The sequence below is a fragment of the Sinohyriopsis cumingii genome, chromosome 11, assembly GCF_028554795.1.
Source record: "Sinohyriopsis cumingii isolate HCF-2022 chromosome 11, ASM2855479v2, whole genome shotgun sequence".
In the NCBI taxonomy this organism is placed as follows: domain Eukaryota; kingdom Metazoa; phylum Mollusca; class Bivalvia; order Unionida; family Unionidae; genus Sinohyriopsis; species Sinohyriopsis cumingii.
The window spans coordinates 62,131,442-62,156,858 of record NC_142971.1 but is presented as its reverse complement, the minus strand read 5'-3'; the positions used below and the strand labels follow the sequence as shown (position 1 = coordinate 62,156,858).

Sequence of the window (25,417 nt, the reverse complement as noted above, 5' to 3'; positions counted from 1 at the left end):
TGCATTTGGAAGCAAATCACTTACTGCAACTGAAAATGACTAAGTACCTATTTCATTTCTCACATGTTCAGGAGATTTTCAAAGAAAATGATACTTTTGCAAACATTAAATCAAGGACTAGCAGAAAAGAATGCATTTGTTATAAATTACAAGGAATTGTCCTTCACACTGTATACGGTTTAACTTTTACCATCTAACTGGAATCAAATTCACTGGGAAAACGAAAAACAATGCAGTCAAATACTTTATATTGGAAACTGCTGTGTCTGGAAAACAGTCTCATCTTGCTAAGAGGAAAATATGCAAATACGAACGACTGAGCATAAAATAATTATATGTTTATGATTGCTTCAAGGCGGCTTTTCCCCATCACATGTAATTTTTCTCTTGCAATAATTTCCAAATTTACTAAAATTATAAATAAACAACAGTTACATACCTTTGGACTGAACTGATGACATGTTCCTTAAGTTTGTGTGGTTTCTATAGTAGCACACAGTTATAAATATTATCACGGCGAACATCAAACACAAACAGACTCCAACAACTATCCCGTGTACTAAATTCATTTTCACCCTTTCTTCGTAATCTACCCTATTAGGTGCTGAAAAATTAATTTAAAAAAACGGATAAATTTCCTGATCTCATTTCTTTTTCTGAAAACTACAACTCAAATAAATTCGGCAAATATCAATATATATCATCATCCATCATCATCATCATCATCATCATCATCATCATCATCAATTCATTCAGTGTTAGAGCGTCTTTTCGGGTCCACCTTCAAGCTCATGATCATTATTATTCGTGCAATGCTAGACTTTCATAGGGTCTATCATCATCGTCGTCGTCATCATCATCGTCATCATTCCCGCAATGTTATGGTGTCTTATGTGGTCATCATCATCATCTTTACTGTTCGTGCAATAATATAGTGTCTTGCAGGTCCATTTGAGTGCGTTCAGTGCAAAATGCGTTATGTTTGATTACTAGAGGTAGTGGTACTAGTAATAGTAGTAGTAGTAGTGATAGCAGTATCATTTTATTACTTTTGATACAGAACTATATCTAACACTGTAAAATTAAAATGCTATATATTTACGTTTATAAACAACATCATCTCCACATCTGGGGTACACAGTAGCACTAAAATTATACTTGGGATCCATTACTCTATCATCAACTACAAGATCTAATTTTAGTGTGTGGGCACTGCTGCACCATGGGACTTCCATAGACTTCAGACAGTCTTCTTCCTGTGCAAGTACAAAATAGGTTTTTCTTAAACTCTCTCCAAATATGTTTGAAAAATGTTAACCACATCTTGAAAGATTTTATATATTTTACCTATTATTTTTATATAAATTTTACACAATTGTAAAAGCTGTGATAATCTAAATATACCCGGGCTCAGAATACATGCTGTCACACAAACCCAAGTAAATTTCCTGTCGGACTACTAGCCTTCGTAATTTCAATACTGCGGCTTCTAGTTAATCTCGCTTGGTATTGTTTTGCGGGAAGGTCAAATGAAGATTCAGCCGGCCAATTAATTTTCTGAATTTGCCAGTCCTTTCAGCTACAAAGAAATTTTTTAAAAATTTTAAGTACGTGAATTTAATGTTAAATTTTTGGAAACGTTTATCTTCCTAACCATTTGTTCTGAAATTCATGACATTTTTGCATCCTTAGAAAATTTCTTTTAATAGGCACCACTGTAATAATTGTACTGACATGCCTTTACATGATAATACATACACACATACATGTTACGCACATTTTGCACACTAATAAATAAGTACATACCACATGTTTATGCACATGTTTACACACTAATAAATACACACATACCACCTGTTTATGCATGATTTTACACACTAATAAATACATATCACCTGTATATGCACGAGTTTGCACACTAATAACTACAAATATACCACCTGTATATGCACATTTATACACACTAATAAATACATATCACCTGTATATGCACGATTTTACACACTAATAAATACATACATACCACATGTTTATACATATCTTTACACACTAAAAAAAAAAAAAAACACACACACACCAAAATTGTTGATTCACATGTCCTTACATGCTAATAAAAAGGATCACACGAAGGGACTGATCCTCCTCTGTGCAAACGAATATCCAGAAATTCAAGACAAGAAAATTTCTTCCTTCAATATTCTGAATTTTTAAACCATTTCTGATATTCTTCAAAGAGAACAAGATTTTAAAACTAGCTGCTGCTTTGGACATATAGGATGTCAGATGTAAGACATAAAGGATGTCAGATGTAAGACATATAGGATGTCAGATGTAAGACATATAGTATGTCAGATGTAAGACATATATGATGCCAGATGTAAGACATATGAGATATCAGATGTAAGACATATAGGATGTCATATGTAAGACACATGGGATGTCAGATGTAAGGCATATAGTATGTACGATGTAAGACATATAGGATGTCAGATGTAAGAAATATACGCTGTCAGATGTAAGACATAGGATGTCAGATGTAAGACATATAGGATTCAGATGTAAGACATATAGGATGTCAGATGTAAGACATATAGGATGCCAAATATAAGACATATAGGATGTCAGATGTAAGACCTATATTATGTCAGATTTAAGACATATAGCATGCCAGATGTGAGACACATGGGGTGTCAGATGTAAGGCATATAGTATGTAAGATGTAAGACATATGATACTTTAGATGTAAGACATATAGGATGTCAGATGTAAGATGTATAGTATGTCAGATGTAAGACATATACGATGCCATATGTAAGGCATTGATGATGTCAGATGTAAGACATACGTGATGTTAGATGTAATGTAAAACATATAGGTTGCCAGATGTAAGACATATAGGATGCCATATGTAAGACATTTAGGATGACAGATGTAAGGCATATATTATGTCAGATGTAAGAGATATAGTATGCTAGATGTAAGACATATAGGATGCCAGATGTAAGACATATATGATGCTAGATGTAAGACATATAGTAAGTAAGATGCAAGACATATGAGATTTTAGATGTAAGACATATGGGAATTTAGATGTAAGACATATAGGATGTCAGATGTAATACATATATGATGTCAGATATAAGACATACATTATGTCAGATGTAAGACATATTGGATGCCAGATATAAGATATATGGGATGTCAGATGGAAGATATATATGATGCCAGATGTAAGATTTAATATTTCAGATGTAAGACATACATGATGCCAGATGTAAGACATATATTATATCAGATGTAAGACATATATGATGTCAGATGTAAGACATATAGGATGTCAGATGTAAGACATATAATATATCAGATGTATGACATATAGGATGCCAGATGTAAGACCTATGGGGTTTTAAATATAAGACAGATAGGATGATAGATGTAAGACATATATGATGTCAGATGTAAAACATAGTATGCCAGATGTAAAACATAGGATACCAGATGTAAGACATATAGTAGGTCAGATGTAAGACATATACTATGTCAAATGTAATACATATAAGATGCCAGATGTAAGGCATTGATGATGTCAGATGTAAGACATATGGGACTTTAGATATAAGATGTATAGGATACCAGATGTAAGACATATAGGATGCCATATATAATACATATACGATGCCAGATGTAAGACATATATTATGTTAGATGTAAGACATGGGATGTTAGCTAAAAGACATACAGGATGTCAGATGTAAGACATATAGGATGTCAGATGTAAGATATATAGTATGTCAGATGTAAGGCATTTGGGATTTTAGATGTAAGACATATAGGATGTCAGATGTTAGACATATATGATATCAGATGTAAGACATATAGTATGTCAAATGTAAGGTATAGGATGCCATAAGTAAGACATATATTATACCAGATGTAAGACATACATGATTTTAGACATAAGACGTATAGGATGTCAGATGTAAGACATATGTAATATCAGATGTAAGACAAATAGTATGCCAGATGTAAGACATGAGATATCAGCTGTAAGACATAGAGTATGTCACATGTAAGACACATGGGATGTCAGATGTAAGACATATATTATGTCAGATGTAAGACATATAGGATGTCAGATGTAAGACATATGGGGTACACTGGTCAACAGTGAAATCATTACTGACTTGAAAAGGCCCTAATCTGTAGTATTTTGGTGTGCCGAACACGAATATAACCGTGAAAAATTTGTATTGGCTCTCGTTTTGAAGATATTCATATACCTCATTTTCTATGTTTCACTGTGTAAATTTCTCCAGTAGGACTGCAGCAACATCCGGAATAATGATGTAACATTGCATAATACCATCATGCTCACATCATCCACAGTTGATTGCATCATTTTCTGATGCAATGCAATACTAATGCCATGCGGCTGCTGAAGTAAGTTGACGTCAGCAGTGTACTATACATGTGTAGGCCTATTATACTAATGCCAGGCGGCTGCTGAAGCTGACGTAAGCAGTGTACTATATAAAGCCCAATCAGATAGGTTCAGCATTTAAAATATTTTAGACGTTGTGCGAGACAGTTCAAGCTACTGTTACATAAAACTTATTATTTTATCCATTTACGTACAATAAAGAACAGTAATGCCTCGAAAGTGTGTTAATACCGCGGACAATTTTTGCTATATTTGTGGGGAAGTGACATTTGCCAACCAGAAGAAAAGTATCAATTCTCAAGTGAAGAAGGCATATCATCTTTACTTCGGATGCAAGGTTGGTGACCAAGACAAGCCTTGGGCTCCGCATATATGCTGTGCTACATGTACAACACAGCTTTCACAGTGGTTGAATTGCAAAAGGTCATCAATGCCGTTTGCAGTCCCAATGGTGTGGAGAGAGCCAAGCAACCACCTAAATGACTGTTACTTCTGCTTGGTTCCTCCTCTTTCCGGCGGAATAACGAAGCGAAAGAAGTCGAGAATAGTCTACCCAAACATTCCGTCTGCATTGAGACCAGTTCCACATGGTGAGGGACTTCCTATTCCAGAACCTCCAGCAGAATATTCTCTTGATTCGTCTGACGAAGACAAAGGTGAGTCGACCTGTTCTTCTCCTGGTCCATCAGCATGCAGTGATCCAGATTTTCACTGTGGTGCATCATCAACCCCACACAGAATAACACAGGAAGAACTAAATGACCTGATTCGTGATTTGGACTTATCAGAGAACAAGGCAGAATTGCTAGGATCAAGACTCCAACAATGGAATCTTCTAGAAGAAGATGTCACAATTACTGCATATCGAAAGCGCCACCAGCAATTGGAGCCTTTCTTCAGAAAGGAAAGTAATCTGATATTCTGTTCCGATATTGAGGGCCTCATGAATGCTTTAAAAATCACTCATGACCCACAAGAATGGAGACTATTTGTGGACTCTTCGAAACTGAGTCTCAAGGCTGTGCTTTTGCACAATGGAAACATTCTTCCATCTATTCCAGTAGCGTATGCTGTCCACATGAAAGAGACATACGATAACTTAAGGCAGCTACTGAATTCCATTGAGTATAACAAGTACAGCTGGCACCTCTGTGGTGATTTGAAGGTAGTTGCCCTTTTAATGGGACTGCAGCAAGGATATACAAAATACATGTGTTTCTTATGCGAGTGGGATAGCCGAGCAAGGGAAATGCACTACATGAGGAAGGAATGGACTCACAGGCAGAATGTAGCCATTGGAGAGAAGAATATCCAACACCCAGCTCTGGTTGAGGCTCAGAAAATCTTGCTACCACCCCTTCACATCAAACTAGGTTTGATGAAGAACTTCGTGAAAGCCATTGACCGGACTTTGCCAGCATTCCGATACCTGCATGAAAAATTCCCTCGACTCAGCGAAGCAAAGATTAAAGAGGGAGTTTTTGTGGGTCTTCAGATTCGAGAGCTTTTCAAAGATGACCGGTTCAACAACTTGCTGGAAGGTGACGCGAAACAAGCATGGAATGCTTTTCGCCTAGTTTCTACAAACTTCCTCGGAAATGTTAGGGCAGAAAACTATAAGGAACTAGTAGAAGACATGTTGATGAAGTATAAGAAACTTGGCTGCAATATGTCTCTAAAGATTCACTTCCTTCATTCCCATTTGGATTTCTTTCCTAGCAACTGTGGTATTGTTAGTGATGAACACGGCGAACGTTTTCATTAAGATATCGCAACAATGGAACAAAGATACCAGGAAAAATGGTCCACTACAATGCTGGCTGACTACTGCTGGACACTCCTCAGAGATGCTCCCGAACAGCTGTACAAGAGACAGGCGAAGAAATCTAAGATGTAGTCAATGACTTGATTTTTTATAGGTAGGCTATTACAGTTGACCTTTTACTATTGGAATGCATTTCGTTATGTAAACATTAATTTCTTGCAGATTACAAAAGAACTAGAGCCAATTTTGCAATTTGACTGTCATATTCGTGTTCAGCACATAAAAATTGATAAGAATTGACTAATTTTATTTCAGTAACATGACTTTTGTAAAAATTTGTTGTCCAGTGGTATCAGATGTAATACATATATTATGTCAAATGTAAGACATATACTATGTCAGATGTAATACATATGGGAGTTTAGATTAAGACATATATTATGTCAGATATAAGACATATAGGATGTCAGATGTAAGATATATAGTATGTCAGATGTAAGACATGGGATTTTAGATGCAAGACATATAGGATGCCAGATGTAAGACAAATAGTATTGTCAGATGTAAGACATATGGTATTTTAGATGTAAGACATATAGGAAGTCAGATGTAAGACATATATGATGCCAGATGTAAAACATATAGTGTGTCAGATGTAAGACATATAAGATGCCAGATTTAAGACATATATTATGTCAGATGTAAGACATATAGGATGCCAGATGTAAGGCATATACTATGTCAAATGTAAGACATATAGTATGTCAGATGTAAGACATATGGTATTTTAGATGTAAGACATATAGGAAGTCAGATGTAAGACATATATGATGCCAGATGTAAAACATATAGTGTGTCAGATGTAAGACATATAGGATGCCAGATTTAAGACATATATTATGTCAGATGTAAGACATATAGGATGCCAGATGTAAGACATATACTATGTCAAATGTAAGACATATAGTATGTCAAATGTAAGACGTATAGGATGCAATTTGTAAGACATTGCTGATGTCAGATGTAAGACATAAGGGATTTTAGATGTAAGACATATAGGATGCCACATGTAAGACATAGGATGCCAGGTGTGAGACATATTGGATGTAAGACATAGGATGCCAGGTGTGAGACATATTGGATGTCATATGTAACATATATGGGATTTTAGATGTAATACATATATGATGCCATATGCAAGACATCTAGTATATCTTATGTAAGTCATATAGAATGACAGATGTAAGTAATTGATTATGTCAGATGTAAGACATATGGGAATTTAGATGTAAGACATATAACATGTCAGATGTAAGACATATATTATGTTAGATGAAAGACATATATGATTTCAAATGTAAGACATAGTACATGCCAGATGTGAGACATATAGTATGTCAGATATAAGACATATAGGATGCCTCATGTAAGACATATAGTAATGAGTATGTCACATGTAAGACATATGATGTCAGACGGAAGACATATAATACGTCAAATGTAGGACATATATGATGTCAGATGTAAGAGATATAGGATTCCAGATGTAAGGCATTGATGATGTCAGATGTAAGACATGTGCTTTGTTTTAGATGTAAGACATATATGATGTCAGATGTAAGACATATAGGATGCCAGATGTAAGACATATAGTATACCAGATGTAAGACATACAGAATATCAGATGTAAGACATATAGTATGCCAGATGTAAGACATGTGATTTTAGATATAAGACATATATTATGTCAGATGTAAGACAGATAGGATGCCAAATGTAAAACATATAGTATGTCTTATGTAAGACATATATGATGCCAAATGTAATACATATGGGATATCAGCTGTAAGACATGTATTATGTCAGATATAAGACACATGGGATGTCAGATGTAAGACATATACTATGTCACATGTAATACATATGGGAATTTACATGTAAGACATAAAGGATGCCAGATGTAAGACATTGATGATATCAGATGTTTGATATATTGGATTTTAGATGTAAGACACATATGATGCCAGATGTAATACATATGGGATGCCAGATGAAGACAAATAGTATATGAGATGTAAGACATATGGGATGTCAGATGTAAGAAATATAGGATGTCAGATGTAAGATACATTGGAGTTTAGATGTAAGACATATAGCATGTCAGATATAAGACATATAGGATGTCAGATGTAAGATATATAGTACGTCAGATGTAAGACATATGGTATTTTAGATATAAGACATATAGGATGTCATATGTAAGACATATAGCATATCAAATGTAAGACATATAGGATGCCTGATGTAAGATATATAGTATGTCAGATGTAAGACATGGGATTTTAGATGTAAGACATATGGTATTTTAGTTGTGAGACCTATATGAAGTCAGATGTAAGACATATATGATGCCAGATGTAAAACATAGAGTGTGTCAGACGTAAGACATATAAGATGACAGATGTAAGACATAATATGTGACATGTAAGATATACAGGATGTCAGATGTAAGGCATATACTATGTCAAATGTAAGACATATAGGATGCTATTTGTAAGGCATTGATGATGCCAGATGTAAGACATAAGGGATTTCAGCTGTAAGTCATATAGGATGCTACATGTAAGACGTATGATGCCAGATGTGAGACATATTGGATGTCATATGTAACACATATGGGATTTTAGATGTAACACATATATGATTCCATATGTAAGACATATAGAATGACAGATTAAGTAATTGCTTATGTCAGATGTAAGACATATGGGAATTTAGATGTAAGACATATAGCATGTCAGATGTATGACATATATTATGTTAGATGTACAACATATAGTATGTCAAATGTAAGACATATAGGATGCCAGATGTGAGACATTGAGGATGTCAGATGTAAGACATATAGGATGTCAGATGTCAGACTGGCACCATTTTCATTTAGGACAGAGTCAGCCTTATTTTAGTCTTTGTAATCAAAACTCCATATTGATGATCCATTTGGTGGGATTAGTGACAAGCAAACCATACTGGATGTACGACTAGCACAGCGTCATTTACGACCATCTCGGTGTCATAAGAAGTTTATTGCCTGGGATACAATTTCTTTACCATATCCGGCAGATGACGTTTATTTTTCGTCATGTTGTATTTCGTCATTAGCCCATAACTTAGAATTGAGTTAAAACATATTGATAGTCCCAATAACCAGCTCGTCAGTTTCATAAATTTGTATTGTTATACTCTTGTTGTAAATTGTCGCTTGTGATTTTCTCTTATACAAAAGCATGCGACTGTGATAGAAATAAGGCTACTCACACGGGTGCACGTGATGTTAACACTGGCATATTTGGTTTATTAAGAATCGTGAATGAACCACAGCCAGTTGTGTAACCACTTTTCCCAGATAATCTACATCCGGTTTTAGTGGTAACGTTAATCGTACTACAGAAAGAATAGTTGGGTGAGTGTAAAAATAAAATACCAATAGGTGCGAAAAGGCTGCTATACTTGGATCATCAGGACGCAGGGTTGATCCCTATCAGACTCTGAGACAGCGCCGTGAAACAACAGCAAGATTAAATATGAAAATTCCTCCACGAGCCAAGCGAGCAGAAATTGCACACATAGTAAAGAACGGACAAAATCTCTAATTCATGGGACGTTAGTTAACGAACCCCAGTTGCAAAAGCGTCATGATAATTTTGACGCAATTATCATGCAATTATTGAACCAACGTAAAATGCTAAACACAGACGCTAATTTTTTTATATATATCAAAGACGTGTCAGGGAACCCTATCGACGCTACAACACCTCCGGAGCTATAGCAGATATTGTTCTTGGTACACATTTGACTCTGCCTCTTAATTGCAAGTCATCAGATAAGTATGGGTTAAAAATCGCAAACTCGTTGATGCATGGTGGTCCACTTACGATCATGAACCAAAAAGACACTGAGGCTATTAATAATGAAATAGAAATCAAACAACAAAAATAGGGAAATAGAAACCAAACAACAAAAACTTGATTTCCTCTGGGTACCGTCACACATCAACTTACCAAGGAATGCTACAGCAGATCTAAGTGCAAATTCCAGCCTCATGAATAATATAACAGTGCCCATACAGTATAGTGTGCAGGAAATCTAAAGTCAAATAACTATTTAAAAAAAATAACAACAAATGGCAACAATTATGGGACAACATCTCCAAAGGAAGACATCTATACCGATGGCAGAAAAACGTTGCCAGAAATATCTTATTACCAAAGAATCAACAAAACTCAGATATTAAAATTATAAATAGAATAAGAACCGGAAAAAAAACTCTGTTCAAAGGAAGTTTTGGGAAAAATCTCAGCAATGGACCAAATAACAATACACACTGTCCTCAGTGCACCACAATGTAAACTCTGGAACACGTTTTCAACAACTCTCCTAGATACCACTCCAACAGAACGGAACTTCAAACATAACAAAAAAAAGTATTGGATCCCCCTACACATACCCAGACTTCCTAGACACCAAACTAAATAACAACATTTACCTAACATACAAAAACATAATATTATATTTAAAACAAATTGACGAATATAACAAGCTTTGAACCCTGGAGTTAAAGCAGCAATTTGAAACAGGATGCTGCTGGGTAAAGAGCAAACCCAGTACGATCGGCCCGGTTATACACTAGGTATTAACCAAAGAGAACAAGCACATTTGATAAGTCCCTAGGGACCTGAGTATTCAGCAAAGGGGCCTGTATTCTCAATACATAATAAACAATAAGGTTATAAAATAGGTATTAACCAAAGAGAACAGGCACCTTTGGTAAGTCCCTAGAGACCTGAGTATTCAGCAAAGTGACCTGTATTATCAATAAATAATAAACAATAAATAAGAATTAAAAGGGATTCCAAAAAAGAAAATATTTTTCCACTTCCTCATCCTCCAGCCTAATCCCATAACATATTTACACTTTCCCCACCTCCACATCTGATGCATGCGGCTAACAAACTAATTATAACAACATATGTATTAACCAAGGTCTGAACACTACAACATAATACTATAACTCAACCCTCAAAAATAAAGAATTATAAGGTGACCCAAGCCTAGTCATCAGGACTCTCCGCACAAGGCGGAACAAAAAAGAAATATACACCAAAACCATAATTTATCAACACACCACACATGTAATTACTCAGCAATTATCCCAGATCAATTGCTGACACACACAACACAACACAAAAAAAAGAAAGAAAAATAAAAAAAGAGAAGAGGCACAATGTACAACAATAAACAACATCAACTAATCAAGCCGGAACTCTATGAAGTCAAACCAACAGACAACCTAACCCAGAAAACAAAAGAGGGGAAAGAAAACAACAAGAACAATGACTTCTATAATTGCCTTAAAACACGAGTTCTTCCTTTGGCTATTGAAGAATTCTTTCAGATAACTCCAAATTTGTCGTGGCCCTAATTCCACATGATCCTTTCGGAACCACCATCAAAATGGTTTTGCCAACATGCACATATGGATCTATTTATCAAAATGAAAAAGGATCTGGACACAGTCGCAACTAATGTGTTTGAAATGAACTTCTTCAAACTAATTACCAACACAAAGAATGCAGAAACCGTGGAACAAGTGCAGAAAGTCAAGAAAGGCGCAGAAGCCACAACATCTATGATGGGAGCAGGAAGAGAACCTGGTCAGATCAGGCATACGCAAACACAATTAGTACAAACACAAAACAGGATAGAACACATACAAGATGTTTGAGAGGTACTTAGAAATCACTACAAGAAAAGCCACACCAGTACCGATCTAAGTTGAAAACATCAGTTCATAGATTAAATGAACCATCACAGCATACAATTTTTGACTATACTCTAAGTTTGCATTTAATTTATTTTGCCCCCCCCCCCAGTTTGCTATTAATTTATCTGGTCCCCAACAATGAAAGACGATAGGTTGCAGTATGAAGTACATGCGCATACGCACCCTTGTTGACTTAACGAGGATATACTTGTATTCACGGAGTGGACCGGATATAAATGATCACGTGGGGTGATATTCATAAAATTGTTGGATTCCATAATAACAGAAGTGAAGAAAAGACCAAACCATAATGGGATAACTATCTCCATATATACAAAACATAATTGCAAAAACGCGTCTATGAGGCTATTTGGGATCCTCTAGAGGATATACCTCCAAAGAGGCAGAATATATCCCCCGCCAAAGGAGGAACCACTCCCTCATTGAAGAGGTCTTGGTTATCGTGCACGGAGATGGGCATAAACCGTGGACAAACAAAGGTTCCACGAGTGCGAACACCTTGCGTAAGAGAGCTTCACAAATCTCATCCACGTTAAATTGCGTGTAAATGAACAGTAGCATGTTAATAAACTTGTAGTTCGGTTAGAAAAGCTAGTGGAGTCTGTTCGTGACGGCAACAAGACGCCAGCGAAATGATGGACTGGAGGACGTTTCAATTGCTGATACACAAACTCAATGAAGACATCAGTGGTGTATATTATGGCACTGATGATGAGTTGTGTAGAAATTAAGTTCTTTGTGGCGATGTTGTTCTAAAAATATCGTCGATGAAACATAATTTTATCTGACCTTTTATATACCAATCATCCCTTGATGATGTCGCATACTTGAGATTGCACTAGAATATTGTTTGTGTCTTACAGTTGACTAAATATCCGATCACAACCGTTCGGTGGACGTCCCGCAAAAAACCCATTCATGGTTTCGTCGGTTGGCAGTACCACCGGGAATGAGACTGAACTTTCCCCGGGTGTGTGCGATTTGGAATATATGAATGAAGAGATATGAGAGTATTATATTATACACTGACAACAAATAAAAGTTTCGTACGTGAAAACGAGCTTACACTAAACTCTACACACGGTTGACATCACATCGTTGTAGATAGGAACAATTCTTGTGTATATGTGCGTGTGTGGTGCGTGTGTCTGTGTCTGTGTAATGGCATTGCCAATTTGTTCAGGTGTGAGTTGACGTAGGATTTGGGATCTTACCAGACACAATGAAAACTAATTATGACACTTATCAATTCTCAATCATACAGCTTCATGAGTCATCGAAATGTGTATGAAAAATCCTAAAACACGTGTGCATATATACACGCAAGGTATTATGTCTCTTATATAAAACTGAATATGAAGACGCAGGACATAACTCACACAGACACAAAATCATGTATGCGTGTCCGGTCTGACGTAATAAAATAATCTCCAAATTGTCATTAAACTTTTTTTTACACAGATAAAAATAAATACACAGATAAAAATATAAGAAAGAAATGCAACTATAATATACCTGAATAACGTCAGGTACCAACTCCCCAAAATGAAGCTCAGTGGTAATCAACTTGGCGGAGCAATCAGCGAAGTTAGAACTTCTCAGATTGAAGCAGACACCACGGCAGTTTTGGCTTCTATGTACATTTATTCTGACACTGCACATGCTTTTCTGGACCATTCCCTTGGAAACTAGCTGCAGCTCATTTCCCTCCTTGATTTCAAGGGGATTGCCGTTGCATACACTGTCTGGACCATCAAGAGAAACTGAACAAGGAAAAATAGTAAATGTATAAGGGGTACGCGGAACACCATATATCGTCTGCAAATATTACGATGATGTATGGAATACAACATAGGATGATAAGGTTGACTTTACCACAGTCGATATCACTTGACACTAATACACATAATGTACATTGCTTTACGTCAGGGTGGGCAAACTACGGCCAAGGGCTTCCATGTGGCCCGCCAAGGGTTTTCATGCGGCCTAGGAACAAGTCATCATTCGCACAGACTCTGTTTATGTTACTCTGTTTATCAAAATAAATGTGCTTCTTTTGCAGTTTAAGTTTAAGTTTTCAAATATTAACAACATATTAACAACTTAAAATTAATTAGATGTTATTTAGAAAAACCTTGGTTTTTGCTATTTCAAATATTAATTATTTTACTTAATGAACTATGCGGCCCGCGACAAGGTATAAATTTGTGTATGCGGCACTTGCACTGGAAAGTTTGCCCACCTCTGCTTTACGTAAACTTTTGTGAAATTACCGAAATTGGTCACCACAACATAAACAAAGAGTCACTCGAAGAAATTAATGCTCTACCGGCTGAAAAGAATTTTCAGGAATTAAAGATAAACCCATTTCTTCCTTTTAATTAAAGAGTGTACAAACCATCTTTGATATTCTTCAGAAAAATAAAATTTTCAAATTGGTTGCAGTTGTTGAAATATTGAATGTCAACATGTACCATTTTATTTAGAACTAAGACGGCATTATAAAAGGTCTTCCAGTGGACCCCCCACCCCCCAGTTGATATGATTTTTCGTTTAGGAGAAGCAATGCGAACAGGATTTCAATATGGATGCCACGGTAGCCATTTCGGCATCAGATTAATAGCACGTCTATTTAGTTTCAACTAGATATCATAAGAAGCCTTTCGTTGAAATCGAAATGTCGGAAACACCAGCCATCAAGGAGAAGAAACGAAAACAAGATTTTCAAGAGATGGCCATGGTATCAGTCTTATTAAACTTTGGATTGGCACCATTTTCATTTACGATCAGATATCAGAAGAAGCCTTTCATTCCAAACCCCCTTCATATATGACAATTCATTCAGGAGAAATAGACGACTTTCAAAATGGCAACTGTATCAAGCATATTGAATGCTCTAAAGACACCATTAGTGTGAACTAGACATCAAAAGAAGTTGCTTAGCAACAAACCTATGTTAACATGATCTTGTGCTGAGGAGTAGTAATGGCAGCACTATTTTCAAAATGGCCATTGTTGTTGACGTATTGGAGATCAGATCCACATAATTTGGATTGGACCAGCTATACAATATAAGTCCTCTGGTGAAAATTCCATGACAATAACTACTTTTCATTCAACAAGATTAGCAATACTGAGAGCTTCAAGATGGTGACTGCGCTAGCCATATTCAACACCAGATCGGCACCACTTTCATTTATGACCAACTAGAAATTATCTTAGGTGTGCTGGTCAAAACACCATGACAATGATAAATTCATTCATGAGACGTAGTGACAGCGAAGATTTCGGAATGACCACTGTTATGGCGATAATGGATATCAGATCTGACCCATTTTCATTAGGAACATCTGGTCAATTTAATTCAGTGAAAATCACATGTTGTTATGACCATCCAATCAGAAGTAGCGATAGAAAGATATTCAAAATGGCACTTGTGGCGGCCATATTGGATATTTAAGTGGCACAATTTCAATTAAAGACCAACGGGACCATGGGATGAATTTGTGCAAAACGTTCCATTAGAATCCTGCAAGTAGTTTAGGAAAAGTTGCAATAGCAAACTTGTGCTGACGGATGGATGGACAATGAACAGAAGACCATCTCAAACGCTCTACTATTTATCTGTCTCACTTACAATCTACCCACCTCCATATCATGCACTGATTTGAATTTGCCATATATGTATCTAAATGCAACGATGCTGCGGATTTAAAAATAAAACAACAGGAGGTAGGTGGGGTAACCTTTACTCTTATAAGCACACCATTCTGTTCAAAACTGTTTTTGATGATCCCTTCCATCTAATATGCCTTTGTGGAATGTCGAGATACTTGGGGTATTTCAGACAATCTGGATATCATAATAAGTCATTTTGTGAGAAACCCACGTCAGTATGACTTTCGTTCATGCGTTAACAAGATTTTCAAGATGACTGCCATGAGGGCCATAGTGGACACTATATTGGCTTTATGTTTTATTTAGAACCAACTAGACATCATAAGATGTATTTTGGTACTATTTTTATTTAGAACCAACTAGACATCATGAGACATCTTTGATGACTTTTTTTATTTAGAACCAACTAGACATCATAAGATGTCCTTTGGCACTAGTATTTGTTTAGAACAAAATATACATCAAAGTATGTCTTTGTGCACTATTTTTATTTCGGTCAAAGTAGACATTAAAATACGTCTTTTGCCCTTTTTTATTTGGGAAAAACTAGATATCATAAGATGCCTTTTGGCACTTTTTATTTAGAACAAACTAGACATCAAAAGACGTATTTAGGCACAATTTGTTAAAGGACAAACTAGACATCAAAAGACGTATTTTGGCACTATTTTTTAAAGGACAAACTATACATCAAAGGATGTCTTTGGGCACTATTTTTATTTAGGACAAACTAGATATCATAAGACGCCTTTTGGCACTTTTTATTTAGGACAAAATAGACATCACAAGACCTGTTTTGGTAAAACCCTATGTTAATATGAACATCCATGTATGAGGACGAGAAATAACAAAGTTCTCAAGGTGGCAACTGTGGCAAGGTGGCAACTGTGGCAAGGTGGCAATCCGCCATGTACTTTAGAAGAAGCAGTAATAGGAAACTTGTGCTAATGGACAGATGATGGATGATGAACCATCCCAAAAACCCTTCCGGCCTTGACCAATGGAGTTAAAATTAATATATTAAATCTTAAAATAATTTTGAACTGTTTACGTAGTGAAGAAATCCTCAATGCACACGAACATACTAAAGTGTAGCTGTCATACTTTTAGCTAGTGGCATTCAAATCTGATTCCTATTCAAAATCAAGACAAATGTATACGTTATGTAGAAGGCATGTAGGTATAACCATAATAAAACAAACCCTTACCCAATCTAAATTAATAAATCAATGAAATAAACGAAACGTCGTAATAAATGAAAAACCCAACAAGGTCTTACCTTTTGTGATTTCTGATTTTGCTCTATAGGTACATATCAGGACAAATACAAGTGAGAAGAAGTAGCAGGCCATCATCTTAGATCGCTTCTTTTCTCCACTGGAAAACAGATTAATACTTAAAAATGAATTGCACAGCTGCACAAGATATCGCCTGTGAGTGTTTGTAATGGTGGCAGGCAGATTTTTTAAACTGAAACAAACACTGCCTCTACAGTTTACTTCATGGTTAAGTTTATTCATCAGTGCAGCCTACAACTTCTTGCATAAGTGAAATTAATCAGAAATATTATTGTAGCTTGCTGGTTGCACATCAAGAAAGACTGATACAACCTTTGTCCATGGATATAACCTACCCATCATTACAATATATACAAAAGTATTGTATCCGCAGCACACAAATTTTAAAAACTTTCTTGAAATTGCAAAAGGCTTCTTCTCTAAGAAGAGATGTCCTATCTAATCAAAGAAAAACGTTTACACGCACGCAAAAAAAATCCCAGCAGTACATAACAAGTTATATAAATGATATATTGTTGCTGACATGAAAATGACAAACATGAAAAACATTGGATGATGAAAAACTGGTGAAATTTGTACTTTAATAAGTACACCACATTTTTTTTATTTTTATTTAATCCATATAATACATCTATTAAGGAATGTAGACATGCTAGGGGCTGATTAAATAGCAGATGAAATGTTACACCAAAGAACAACTGAAAATTGAAAGCTGTGTTTAAGCAGCTCAATTTTTACTTGGGTACTTTCAAATTGTGACCCTTTAGTAATCTTACATTTGGAGGTAGATTAGATTCTCCTTGCTGGAAAACTGTTCAGGTAAAGGGTGTATATTTTGTTGACACCTTTACGTCATTCTCACTTTTCTTGGTAATATTCTTTAAAGCATAAGTAATGCTTTGATTGTAAGCATTGCATTTTGAACGTGATACATTCGCTGATCAAGAATTTTTTTCATGGCTTTTCCTGGAGTCTGGACACAAGTTGTATAGTCGTAGCAAATGTGTTCCCCTAAATAATGTTACAGTGGTCAAGATGCAATTATATATATATATATATATATATATATATATATATATATATATATATATATATATATATATATATATATATATATATACGTGTGTGTGTGTGTGTGTGTGTGTGTGTGTGTTTCCAAACCATAATTATTTATTCTAATAGAATGAAGGTCGTGGTGGTCGTCTTGAGGCGCTTAAGATAATGGTTGATTTTGTTTAAAGTATAATTCGTACGATGAGACCATTGTATGTTATGGTCTGCAAGTATATACCAAAAAATAGTGTCAAAAGAAGTTATTTGTAGATCAATAATATCAAAGAAAACATGCAGCATATCATTTTGTAATCATGCTCTTTTCTGCAATGTAGTTATCAGCAAAACACTTGCTTTGTCCGCACTGAGGTTCAAACCATTTTCCTTGCACTATGTTTGTAGTCTGTTAAAAGCAGTTTCACCTTCAGCTTGACTGCTTTCAGGGACCTAAGATAAATCATTTTGGTACAAAACAACTTATCGTCTCTTTTTATATGTACCCATTTAATTTTACCTGTTGACACCTATTGCTCCTGTTGAATGCTAACCCCTTGGAATATGTTTACTACAATGATATATTTTTAACTTTCCAAGATACATTTTATGCTGTACTATGATTACAGCCCTTTTACAAACAGTTATTATTGTGCCAACTAAATGTTTTTTATTTAGGCCTTCAACCATTTGTTAGTCATAGATTTAATAGAAGTTTCACAAGAATGGTTTAGTTTTTACGAAAGCTAGATTCGTTCTCATGAAATTTATTGTATCGTTGATCTAAGGTATAACAAAAGAACTGTGTACATACGTTTTTAGTAATTTTGAAAGGGAAGGAAGAATTGATACTAGTCTATGGTCGTTTACATCCTCTTTTTACCTAACTTTATGTAGTTTTTAAAAAAATAATTGGCAGCTTTGCGCGACTATAAAAATTGAAGTGTCCTCAAACGGAGATTACAAAGAAAAGTAATACTATCAGCAACAGCAGATGCAGATGCCGTAAGACAGTTTTAAATCTTGTAGAGTTAGAAACATACATATATTTTTGACAATTCAAAACAAACTCGGAACTCGTTTATGAAATTTTAGGTTCAGTATAATTTGGGTTTATCTTCGGACAAAAACGTTTTAGCTCTGGATGAATACAATCTAACATACGTTCTGTAGATTCAAAGGGAATGTTTGCATCTAATTCATTAAGAATATTTGCAATATCATAAAATTCGTTGAGAATTTTTGCAACGTCATATAAATCATTTAGCATATCTGCAATATCATATAATTCATTGACAATATCTGCAATGTCATATAGTTCATTGAGAATACCTGAGATATCATATAAATCATTGAGAATACCTGAGATATCACATAAATCATTGAGCATATCTGAAATATCATATAAATCATTGAGAATACCTGAGATATCACATAATGCAATGAGAATACCTGAGATATCACATAAATCATTGAGAATACCTGAGATATCACATAAATCATTGAGAATACCTGAGATATCATATAAATCATTGAGCATATCTGCAATATGATATAACTGATTGACAATATCTGCAGTATCACCTGCATCATGGACAGGATTACCATCTTTAGATAATCATGATATGCCAGTCTTGTTTTGTTATTTCCCTGCTCCAAATTCCTTAAAAATTATCCGAATAGTTTTGGGGTTGCTTTTTTCATTAAACATTTTTGGTAGTGGTTTCGCTTTACTTGTTTAGTAATTTATTTTTTCTTGATTACTCCAAAATTTTGTATTGATCTTTATCATCTACAGATTTCAAGTGGTACTGACTTTTTGAATATGTCATATTTGTGCGGTGACCAATCCAGGTTGTTCATCATACTTCGCCGTACGTGTCTTGAAAGGTGCATGTTTTTTTTAACAGCTTCATAAACCAGAGATATGAACAAGTACTTGAAAAAAAGCATCAGTATTATCAAACTCTTTTTACTTACCGTGGGATTTGCTTTAAATCGTTTCAAAGAAATTATCATTATCAAAATTGTGCGCACGCCAAAATATTTAAACTCAACAACAAATCAAAAGGTTTATGCCCGATCACTTGAACGAAGTTTTGGAACGGAATTCTTGAAACATATTTGAAATTACCTGGTCTATTAATGTTTTGGAATCGGATGTGTAATCATAAAAGGTTCATCAAAATCCAATCAGTGTTTATTTATTTGTTCATTTAGAAGGTTCTTATTCTTATATATATATATATATATATATATATATATATATATATATATATATATATATGACATTCTTTCTCTTCATTTTTAACTTTCTCTATTCGAAATTCAAAATGTTCATTTCAGTCGACATGTGAAGACGGATAGCTGTATATCAGACTCTGGTGAAATGATAAATCACAACTGCTGTGTGGTAAATTCTGATTTCACAGACGTTTAGAAGTTCAATCCATTTATACAAGTGAAACATTCAACACACTGAATATGGTTTAGCTTTTTACCAGGGTAATCTGAATCCATATTGATTCAATAGCTTCGATTTCAAGATCCATCCATCTTTTGTAAACTGTACCGTTTATGACGACTCCCTAGGAGCCACAATTGGACATAATCTACATTTACACATTTTCCTGAAATTCCTAAATTAATAACTGAATTAATAATAATAATAATAATAATAAAAGGATTTGAATGATGGTTTTGGGGCACTCAAGCACACACATTTACATTGTTTATGTTGTTTCTTCATACATTGACATTGTTTGCATTGCTGTGATTTTTATCATTACTGTTATTTTCGGACCCATTTTCATGCATAGCGTTTTAGTTTTAATCCTGTTTTAATGCATTATTGACAGTATATCATTTATGTTTACGCTAACAATGCTGGTTGTGTTGTTATATTTATGTTTTGTTGAATTCTCTACACACAAACGTTTAGAATTTCAATCTATTCATATAAGTGAAATCATATATTACCATACAGCATTTGTGATTTATCAGTTCACTAAAGTCTGAAACAAAGCTATTTGCACCCCTCATACTGATTAGAGAATTCTGTTACCATGATTTTCATTTGAAATTTTAGGATGGGCTAAGAGTTAAAATTAAGCATGAATTCATTAGATACTAAGGCGAACTTTCCAAAATGAAATATTCAGAAACAAAAGTTTTGTAGCGATAATATAATTCTCTGAGACGTGAACTCCATATCCTGAATGTGCTGATGTATCAATACCCTTGAATGTGATTAAGTGCCAACAGTCTTTGATGTATCAATACCCTTGAATGCGATTAAGTGCCAACAGTCTTTGATGTATCACATTGACATTGTCCAGAGTGTATTTGAATGAATTCACAATAATCTTAACATGTTGATTTAGTCCACATCGTCGTAGGAACATCTGTTAATTCCAATAAATAATTTAAATAAATGATTCTTCTAACACTTAAGCTACCACAACATTAAATACATCTGCAGATTGATAACAAAACAAGAATAATTACGGAAAATAGGAATTAGGAATAATAATAATTGCTTACTTCTGTCCTTATATACATATCCACAACTTTATTACGACTCTAAGACATATTTCACAATTCACCCCTACGTGACATGTTTCATAATACATCCTAATGTGAGATATGTCGCACTATTCAGCCATCCAATCAGAAATTACCCAAAACATGTAAACAATTTCATTACAATTAGTTTAAAACTAATAAACAACCTTTATCTAAGTATAGAATATACAGTTATCGATCAAAGGTTTCACGCACAATATAGTCAAACATAATACTGTCACCTGACATATGATTCAATAGTATTCCCTAGAAAAGTTCACTAACTTCTAAACAAGGTCAGGCTCCTAAAACATTTTAAGTTCCCAAATAAGGTTAGTGCTTGAACTCAAATTGAATTAAACATCTTTTTATAATTTTTTATATAGAAGAAAACAGATAGGTCAAAGAAAAATAGAAAATACTGTCCTACAGGCCATCTAAACACACAAAACGTCTGATGTGACCTTCCGAAATCGGAAAGGTCAGGGCACAGATACTGACAAACTCTTACCGTCTTTGTGTTTTCACAGTTAGCTTTTTGGGGGACAGAACTTCCGGTTCAGGTGAGTCCCGAGTCTCTAAGAGGGAAAACCGAAGTGAGACTAGCATAGCAGTCGGAGTCGACAAGTCTAGTCAGAGAGAGAGAGTCGAGGAGGAGGAGGAAAATATGTTGAGGAGGAGAGAGTGGAGAAGGAGGAGTAGTATAGAGAAGTCGGGAGGAAGAGGAGAACGAATTAGAGGAATAGAAGAGAAGGTAACACAGATGAGTAGAAATGAAGGACGGGTGGAAATCTATCTCACACTACTAATCAAATGATGTAACAGACTATCACAGGGTCGAGCGGAAGAAGAGTACTTGGAAAATTGTAATCATTTCACTATTCTCTTGTTATTAAATTGTTACTCGTTGAATTTCACTTTTTTTGTATATTCAATCATTTAACCGTCGACATTGCTGACTGGGGGCTCGGAGCTTTACATCTATTTTTCACTAATTTAACTTCTAATCAAAATCGAACCTGGGTGGGACTTCTATACTAATTTAAATAAAATAATGGGAGCACCCCACCCCAACCATAACACACCTACTACAGTGGCGGCATAACAACTCCGTCACACCACAAAATGTATCCACACAAATACATGTATGTCATAATACGTATGTACTGTATGTAAAGGTATCCATACTAATACATGTACGTCATGATACGCACGTACTGTATGTTAATGCCACACAAAATACATACCTTTCAAAATACGTACGTACTGTATGTAAATGTATCCAACCAAATACATGTATGTCATAATACTTACGTACTGTCTGTAAACATATCCAAACAAATACATACCTTTCATAATACGTACTGTATGTAAATGTATCCAAACAAATACGTCTATGTCATAATACGTACATACTGTATGTAAAGGTATCCATACTAATACATGTACGTCATGATAGTACGTACTTTATGTACATGTAAATGTATCCACACAAATACATGCATGTCATAATACGTACGTACTGGATGTAAATGTATCCACACAAATACATGTATGTCATAATACGTATGTACTGTATGTAAAGGGATCCATACAAATACATGTACGTCATGATACGTACTGTAGGTAATGGTATCCATACAAATACATGAACGTCATGACACGTACTGTAGGTAACGGTTTTCCACATATACATGCACATGCTATATGGGCATCGATCCTTTTTTACATATAAATAACCATATCGTTACAAAAGCGAAGAATCCATTCAAAAATATACTTACCCTGTAACAATTACTTTAATCTTCAGCAATAGTGAAGTGAATAATCATTAGCCGATCTCCTTTGTATTCTTTAAAATGGAAATTCATTAGATACAGCTGTTGCAGGCATATGCATTAATTTCCATCAGTTTGAAAGAAATCTACTGACAACATTCACTCACCTTCTAGAAATTATCGCAAGATGACAAATTCACCAAGTTTAAAATTTTCCACACCCTGCCAATTCCGTGCTAATTATTGCATCCCGTCAGCATGTTCAGCCACTGATAATATATATTAACATAACGGAGATATTCCCGACTTTTCCCTCTTGTATGATTTAAATACTTTACGGACCACTACATACTATTTTTATTACACATAGATTATATGATGCTGCATACCTGTTATACTTTATATAAATTCGAAGAATACACTTCAAGCCCCTCACGCAGTGAAATATTCTACATTAAATTGGGACTGATGGTTGTTGTTTGCTCAAGTCAAGGGTAAAACACTAATCACCAATCAGAACTGTAGCTCATACACCGTGTTGACACACCATCGTATAAAAACTCGGTCCAAATAGATACAAAGTAATATCTACGTTTCACGCAAAAGTGGTTATTAAGTGATCCGTAAAGTATTTAAAATGCAGAATACATTTAGTAGGTCTCCTTTTACTCTGATATATGTAAACAGCGAGTGAACGGTGGTGACAGGATTAAAAACATTGGAATACAATCGGTGAGAGGGCCGATTCCAATCCATATGATTAAAAACATTGGAATACAATCGGTGAGAGGGCCGATTCCAATCCATATGATTGATAGTCAGCTTGTATAAGGTCTCACTGGACAGTTTATCTGGTGAATTTTCATCCAGTGATGACCAATTACAGAAAAATGAGAATAATTTTACACTGAAGATACAAATAAAAAGAAACTAATGATTTTTGTAGAAAGCATACATGTGAGATTTTGACTGCAGTTATCAGGTTAATTCCTGATGCAACTGGTGGTTTTTATACTGAACCAACACTGCCACCAACCACTAAATTTTACATTCATTTTTGACAAGAAATAGCTATTTTGAATATTTTTCTGTGACAAGGCAGCTAAAAGAATCAGTATGTGCCTTATGCATGAATAAAGTTCACTAATACTATAACAAATTAGCACACTTTTCATCACCCCTCAACCGTCTAGATTTTTAGATATTTACCTCTGTAGCAGACACATAAATACGTAAGCCAAGTCGACAGTTCATTTGCAGCCCAAGTTACGCATTTGATCTCCAATACAAATCTAACTGTGACAGGCAGTCACCAACATGCCAACCTATTTCCAAGCCTAACTCAAAGTAAATCTGAACCACATTATAGATTTAGCTTATGTGTGAATTTATAAATGCTAGGCTTGTGATAATTAGGTTCATGCCTTCTACCTTAAAAATTAGGTGGGTGTCAAAATACGAAACTATCCAGTGAGACCTAAAGTTGAAGAAGGGGAGTTGGTGTTGTCAATAATGTTTAATTTTCATTGACAGAAACGAGTGCATTTGTTTTAAAGATGACACCGTAATGCTTGGCAAATTTAAAAGACGACATAAAAGACGATATTTTGAAAGCATTCATGCGGTGCAAAACAAAAGGCATGGCGACCAAAATTAGTCCTGCATGAAATGCAGTGGAGTTTGAATGTTAAATTAAAGTCACCTACAACTAACAAGTAGTCTGCATAGGTTGAAGTATATTGTTATATTATTGAAACATGCGCACTGGTGAGAAGGTTGACATGCTTTTATGTTACTTTCATATCTTGCGGCTGATTTGTTTGTACAGTGTGCTTGGGGAAACAATACATGATCTAAACATACAGCAAACAAAAATGGCTTCTCCAGTGTTCTCGAAAACTCAGCCTGAATTAGTGTACAGTACACTTACTTTAGCAGTTATTAAAATAACGAAAAGGAATTTTGACAGACTAGACAACACTAGCTTCTGAGATTGCAATG

The 25,417-nt window shown here is 35.0% G+C and overlaps 1 protein-coding gene across 4 annotated transcripts in view; it reads right to left on the bottom strand.

Moving 5' to 3' along the window:
- Positions 1–25,417, bottom strand: part of LOC149788555 (uncharacterized) — a 42,119-nt gene that overhangs the window by 5,127 nt on the left and 11,575 nt on the right. The window contains exons 1-5 of one of the 4 annotated variants that reach the window (XM_089974590.1): positions 23,584–23,729; positions 17,009–17,106; positions 13,567–13,814; positions 1,103–1,256; positions 440–604 (exon numbers count right to left, since the gene is read on the bottom strand). In XM_089974590.1, coding sequence (XP_089830716.1) covers positions 440–604; positions 1,103–1,256; positions 13,567–13,814; positions 17,009–17,084 — 643 coding nt within the window. In that variant the 5' untranslated portion in view covers positions 17,085–17,106; positions 23,584–23,729. Of the gene's footprint in view, positions 1–439; positions 605–1,102; positions 1,257–13,566; positions 13,815–17,008; positions 17,107–21,356; positions 21,504–21,617; positions 21,645–23,583; positions 23,730–25,417 lie in introns of those variants that run through there. The other 3 variants (XM_089974591.1, XM_089974588.1, XM_089974589.1) reach the window with 3 other exon arrangements.